At 44.6% G+C, this 7,289-nt stretch overlaps 1 protein-coding gene across 1 annotated transcript; it reads left to right on the forward strand.

Annotated features, from left to right (window-relative positions):
• The first annotated feature begins 5,583 nt into the window (after positions 1-5,583).
• LOC141973686 (tubulin polymerization-promoting protein family member 2-like) lies at positions 5,584-6,405 on the forward strand. The gene is made up of 3 exons (XM_074932513.1): positions 5,584-5,753; positions 5,912-6,065; positions 6,223-6,405. The coding sequence occupies exons 1-3, from the start codon at positions 5,584-5,586 to the stop codon at positions 6,403-6,405; spliced, it is 507 nt and encodes a 168-aa protein (XP_074788614.1).
• Positions 6,406-7,289: the final 884 nt, after the last annotated feature.

The raw sequence follows: 7,289 nt of genomic DNA on the forward strand, positions 1-7,289 counted from the left end.
CCTGGGTGTTTCCCTACAGCATGTGTTTCCTGACATGTAGTCCTGGTCAGACTGACCACAGGTCAAAGAAAAAATTATCAGCTCTTCCTGTGCTCAACCTCTGAAATGAGAGGCAAGTGATTTCCATGGATAGAGAGGGAATCTGTTTGTTTGGGGTTTTTTTAATTATCCATTTTTACTATAGGAATATGTTCAGTAAGGTAGGTGGTTCAGCACAGGGTTAAGGGTGGATAATTTCTTGATTTGTTTCTGTGGGCTCACTGCGGGGTATGCAGCTTGCCAGAGACCCCAGGACAATGCAGAAACATAGTTTTCCACATGTTGGTTTTCAAGTAAAGGACAAGACTCTTGAGTTCATGTGGGCTAGATTGAGGCATACAGAAGATCCCTTCAGTGCAGGATTATTGAATTTGTCCTAATTTACTCCTTTGAACAACAGTTCGATCTACATGTCCATAAAAGGTTTCCTGATCATGTATGTGTGTGTGCCTGACATAAATAAAAGACATACTGAAGATATTGAAAAGAAATCCCATTAAATATTTTTACATATAGAAAAATAAACAAATAGAACATCCACATCTGATCTCTTTAGCTTTATGTTAATTTCTGACAAGTAGATTCAAATTTCTCAGTGCAAGATCCTTGTTCTTTCAGCTATCATAAAACTTCACTTTTAAACCCAGGCACCAACACGTTGCTCTCTTTTCTCCTCTTTCTCCATACATCTGCATCAGTTTATATTAATTCAGCAAGACAGTTAAAGTCAATGCCTTTCAAACTAGTGCTATGTATTACATTCTCCTACTTGACTTTCATTTTAAATAAAACTTTGTTCTTCATCTACTCAGAGACCAGGAAAGGGACAATTTGGCTGCAAAAGGACATGCTCTGGAATCAAACAGCAGGGCTTGTGGAATGGGTGCAGCTCCACATCTGAGTTTTGATTCACCTTCATCCTCCATCGTTTGGGGTTTTCTGGGTCTAGCAGTAATCCAAGCAGCTCATTTTGACAGATTTAGAGTGTTTCATACGGTAATTGGAATCTCACTGCTTTAATGTCTTCATTCAAACAGTTTCTCTGATCATGACACTGAAAGGGAAGGCTTATGCTATACATAGCTTTATGTGAAAAAAAGGAGGTTTATGTGATTATGGTAATAGTCATAAAAATGAGCAGACAAAGAATAATTTAAAATTCATTTATTCATAACAGCAGAAGTTAATATTCTTCTTGCCGACAAAAGAGTTTCAGACATTAATCTTTTCTCCTGAATTTCTGCTATTCTGCAGAGCTAGTCTGGGTTGCTTCAGTATTACAGATGAACTAACTTGGGTTTTTGTCCTTTTTAGTCTCTTCAAAATGCTGGTTTTCCTTAAATAAATAATGCTGATTCCATGAAGATGGTATCAAAGCTGTCTTCCAACTTTCCTGCAGATTTATATAAGTATTTGAACAGAACACTGAATTCTGCTCTGTTTTGCAGCTAAGCATTTTACTCATACAGAATAAATCATTTCCCTACAACTGAAGATTTAAGATTTAAGCAATTTAGCATATCCTGTCATAATCTGAGAATTTCTTGTTAATGGTGCATTTGCTTCGGGAACACAGGACTAGCGTGTGTGCATGCCTGTTTACATATGTTATTTATACTATTTAAGTAAGGTACTGGGTTTTTGTGGGTGTTTTTTCGTTTTGTTTTTTTTTTTTTTTTCCTATTCTTTCTTTTTTGTGTGGTTTTTTCCCCCTGATGATCCTCCTCTATTTTTTCAGCATCTGTCTTATCAAAGATGGTTCAAACCTCCCTAAATGTAATTTTAAACTGAGCTCATAAAAGGCTGGCAACAATTTCAAATACTTAACTAGTTACTTGGGACCAAATTATGTACTCCCTTGGCCTGAATTTGTCAAAAGCCTTGCAGTTGAAAGCAGAAAAAAATTTGGCATGTAGCCATGAGAGAATTCAAGAGTGGAGAGTATAGGAACAGTGATTCAGATTAATCTCTGTATTAACTTCACTGAAGCAATACATCTGGAACATATTAAAACAATTTTGCTGTGTGATCTGTCAGCTATGTGCTATCATTCCAGAGAACAGCTCTTTAAAGCCCTGTCCTCCAGGTTAAATGAATTTAGCAATGGTGAACTGGCAGATCACAGCAGATGCTTTTTCTTAGAGGTGTCTGTGGGGGGAATCTGCAGTTTATGGTGTTAGGCCCAATGCCTCTTCATGATTTTATCAGAGAGCTGAAGATACAGGAAAAATTGCTGTTAATAAATTTGTAGATGACAACAGGAACAGATCTGCTAGAGAAATATGAGTGTCGAGAAGGCAGAAAATTTCTAAAGAAGAGCAGTCTGGCCATTTGCCTTTTTCTTAATATCTGTTGGTTAATAAGAATCTCTGACCACACATGTCTTGTGTGTGTGTGTGTGTGTGTATGGAAATGACATAGTTCTATTTTTTGTTAAACCTTGGTGACCTCTGGCGGTCAAGGAGCTCACCAGTGAACAAGAAGCATGCTCACTCTACCTGCGAGGTGCATAGCTGAAGAGGGAGCTTTGTCCTTTGGGTTAGACAGGGGTTGGATGAGGCCACCCATTCGGGCTATCCAGATCCACAGGTATGTGCTCCACCTTCCCTGGCAATCTCTGCAGTTTTGGAAACTTGGCTGGTTTGAGCTGATTTTGTTTACAGCTTTGTTGAGTATATGGCAGGGGACCATTGCTCCAAGAGCTTTAAGGGAAGTGACCTTTTGGTTTATTCATTGTCACATGCAGACTGTGAGAAGCAGAAACAAATAAGCTGTTGGCATCACAGTACTGATCTTAAGCGGTTTTGAGTTACAGGGCAGAAAAAAAGAGGTGAACTCCTGACTTGAAATTTATGGGCACTTGGTTACTTGATCTAAGAGACTCCGAGTCCTTCAGCTTCACCTAGTCACCTAAAGTTAGATATACATTTTTCCATTAAAAAAAAAAAAAAAAAAAAGAAAGTGGTATGCTGTAACTAAAAGGGTAAAAAAATTCAGTTCCAAAAATACACTCTGCCACAGAAAAGAGACACCCTTCCAGAATGTAAGAAAAATCCCAACCAACAGCATGCACATCTGGCCTGCACATCATCATTCCTGTGATGACATCTAGTGTCTCCTTTCTTTGCTGCTTTCTTTGCACAGGCAGGGAGACTGGCATTCCTGCTGGGACACCCCCAAAACATGCAGCCTGCAACAAGGGAAAAGGAAACAATTCACTGGGGTGATCAGCACTTGTCTAAGAGACAGAAACAGCACTTCTACCAAACCTCAAACCACATTGTCTGAGGTTTACATGGACATCCTTAGTCTCTGTCCCTGGCTCACCAGGGGCAGGTGGTACTGCAGAACCAGTGTGCTGCATGGCTGTGCCGGGGCTGTGATGCTGTTGTTACCCTGGCAGGGCAGGATGTGAGGAGCTCCCCAGCAGTGGTGGGAGGGGGCACTACATGCTTTTTTGCCATTTCACCCCTGGCTGGACTACCCCCTACTCCAGAAGCCTCTCAAGGTTGAGACCTGAGCAGTGTCCTTTGCACAAGACCTGCCAAGGGGCAAATGAGTTTCTCTGGTTGGCAATGAAATTGGTGAAGAATTATGGTCAGCCCAACTGGAAGACCAAAGGCCATGCAGAAGTGCAGGAGCAGTGAGCATGCAGCAGTATCTGCAAGGTTTTCTTCCTGGAATGGGTAAAGCTTGGACAAGCTCACTCAGCTGCTGTGGGCTTGCTGCAACCAACAGTGAGACTGGAATGTACAGTGGTGAGAATAATATATTTCTGAAATAAGGTGTATTTATACAGGTTTCCATGTTGCTAAGCAGAGCTTAAGGAAAATAATCAACCACTGAAGGCACATTAATTTAGTCTTTCATTGACCACAAAGATGAAATGCCTTTCTTAACAGTGAGCTATCATAGTGCCCTTACAGACATGGTACAACTGCCAGAGTGCAAGCTGAGCCTTATGGCTGGCCCAAACATCCCAGATCCAATTTCCAGCTCCTTTGTTAGTTTATGAGTGGAAAACTGTCTTTCCCAAAGTTTTTTCACAAGTGATGTGTTGTTTGTCTGTCCCCCTTCCTATTCCACCGTGCCTTTTGGAGTTACTGATTTCCAGGTGAATCCTAAAGGCATGAAGACATATCCCCTAGCCAGGGCATGAGCAGTCTGGCAGCAGATCAGCTTCTTGAAGAAGGAGGACAAAGGACTGGCTTCATTTACTAGTTATAGGGATAAATGCCCCTTCCCTTTGGAGTACATGTCCCAGTATGGATGACATTTCCAGTGTGTGATGTCTATGTTATGTAAAGAGGGTGCAGCATTTGTTTTTTTGTCACAGTGGGCTGAAGGTATAATAAACCCCAGCCTGAGGGATTTGGACCACAACATCTCTCGTGGCAAGGGATTGTCCCACCTCCTTTCCCCCTCCTCCACCCCTTGCCACGCCCTGCCCTGTGATGGGCATTCTGAAGACTGTGACACGTGTGGGTGCCGAGGTGACAGTCAGCCAGTGAGGCACGAGGGGCGATTCCCACTGCCTCCAGGACAGCAGGGAAAGTGCCGGCACCATTGCCATTGCCACTGGTTCACACATGTGAGTTGGGTCCATACCACATAGGGAGGGAAGGAAGGATCCTGGAAGGCCCCCGGCAAGGCCACTTGAAGCCCCCAGCTACCCTTTCATGTTTGCAGCACACAGCCTCCTTGGTACAAGCCTGCCTGATTTTTGCTCTAGAGAGGTGCAGACCCACACAAGATTTATGTTAAATGGCAGCCTGCAAACCGCCTTGAGACCCAGAGCCCCTGGGTGAAGCACAAGGCTGTAGGAGAGGCTGGGTATTTCAAAAGGGTTCCAGGTCATCTCACAAGCAGCAGGAATCAGCTGCTGAAGTTGTAGTGAACTGATTTACAATCCGAGTGATGGCTTTTATGTTCTCAAGATTCCTGACACTTGGTTGCAGCGGTCTAAGTTGATCAGTAGTGGAATATTTACTGGTGGGGGGAGGAGAACAAGCTAATTCAGGGAGCAATTCAAGGGATGAAGTGTGATGGGGAAAGACAGGGACAACTGCTTGGTGGCTACTTGCAAGGTCTGTGAGATTTAGGCAGTTATCTGGTCCGGAAAGGTAAATCTGACTTAATTTATCATCAAATAACAGGCAAAGCATAAAACAGTTTAAAAATGCAGGTATTTGTTATTGAGACAGTTCAACTGAAACTTGTATTTCAGAGGTTCAAAAGGTTCAGCAGTCTTGAGTGCCCCATTCCTTCACATGCAGGGATCATTAATTCACTCCACAGCCCCACCTTCCCCCTTCTTTGCCTTGCCTCAGGTCCCAACCTGTCCTTCCCCCAATCCTGCCTGGATTCCAGGTGTTCTCTATCAACACCTGTGTGGTTGTCATGGTTGTCCCATGGTGCAGATACCTGTGGGTGGCATCCCTTGTTCTGTGGAAGACAAGGTGTGTTGGACATGGGTGTGTGTCCAGCAGCTCCAGATGGTCCTCAGCTCCTTCCCTGCTAACTTATTTTCTCCACAGCAGCAAGATGTCAGGGGTAGAAAACACTTTCCGTAAATTTGCAATATATGGTGACACATCTGCCAGTGGCAACAGCATGACAGGGAAAAACTTCTCCAAGATGTGCAAAGAGTGTGGAGTGATGGATGGCAAAGCCGTGACCAGCACTGACGTTGACATCGTATTCAACAAAGTCAAGTGAGTGTCACAGGGAGGCACGGTGGGCAGCACAGCCAGCCAGGAGGAGGAAATGGCAGGAGGCAGGCAGGCTCTCATGCGAGGGGAGCCCTGGGGGTTCCCCATTCCACTACCACCCAGTGTAAGGTAACTTTCCTCTTGGTCTTCCCTTGCCATAGAACCAAAGGTGCCCGCACCATCACCTTTGCTGAGTTCCAACAGGCCATGAAGGAGCTCTGCATCAAGCACTTCAAGGGCAAATCACCAGAGGATGCATTGCAGGCTGTGTATGGCCTCATCGAGGGGAAGGAGCCCAGCAGCGTGGGAGCCACGGTGAGGATGAATTTCTTCACCTGCTGTGCACCTTGAGCTGCTATGTGACCATTTGTCCCTGTTCTAGGGACATGTGGCTGTCCTCACATGCAGCAAAGAGCTTGTTTGTGAGCTACTTCCTGATGTTGGCTCTATCTTGCTGCCTCCTTTCTTGCAGAAAGCCACCAAGGTTGGTGGGGTCGAGAGGCTGACAGACACTAGCAAATACACCGGCAGCCACAAAGAGCGTTTTGATGGGAGTGGCAAAGGGAAGGGTCTTGCTGGCCGCCAGGATCTGACGGACAACAGTGGCTATGTTGGAGCCTACAAAGGAGCTGGCACATACGACCAGATGCACTAGGACTGAAACTGCTCAAGGAAACAAGGACTGTTCTCCTATAACATAGGAGAAGAGACAAATAAACATCTTGTGCACCCCGCCTTCTGCGTTTGTGCACCCCAAATCTGACAGGGTAGGAATGCATGGGGTGGGCACTGGATGACTCAGAAGAAAGAGTGGTGCAGGTTCCCCATCTGACCATGTTTTGATTGCTGTTAAACTCAAGTACAAGCTAGCCTTGGCCAGGTACTCCACCGCCATCACAATACTTGGCATTTTCAGTCAAGTGAACAGTAGGTTAGTCTCTGAATATTCACTCATATTTTTATTCTCCCCTCCTAACACACTATACTTTTTGCTGTGAATTTTGGCTTGGGGATCAGTGTGTGCATGTTTTTATATAGCTAAACTGGGTTACATTTGAGTTGGTGATTTCTGGTGACAGACAGCCCACCCGTGGTGCCTGACCACACCTTGAAGAGTGCTCTTACAAGGCATAGGATGCAATATGTACTACACTCTGGAGAGAAAGGGGGTACCAATAACACCAGTTCCTGATTTTTCCTTTCCCCTTCCCCCATGTTAAACCTTCTCAACCCTTCCTAGCAATTAGCATGGTAACTCATTACTCTTTCCCCAGGCTTCAGGATGCTGGTAGTTGGGGAAGAGTTTGTAAGCCTGAAGAAAGCAAATAAGGAGCTGCGATGCAGGGTATAAGGAAAGAGAGGAGGCTTATGTGGAGCATAGCAGGCTCTCTGTACTTGGGAGGACAGTTTGCAAGCTTGCCTGCACCAGAATCCTCTTCTGACCTCTCTTTTCCCCTCCGCCTCCCAGCTCCACCGCTGTGGTTCTTACTTGAACTTGTATTTTCCCCTTGGCATTTCAGCAGGCTGGTAGGACTAGCA

This window comes from Athene noctua, chromosome Z (genome assembly GCF_965140245.1).
Source record: "Athene noctua chromosome Z, bAthNoc1.hap1.1, whole genome shotgun sequence".
In the NCBI taxonomy this organism is placed as follows: Eukaryota; Metazoa; Chordata; class Aves; order Strigiformes; family Strigidae; genus Athene; species Athene noctua.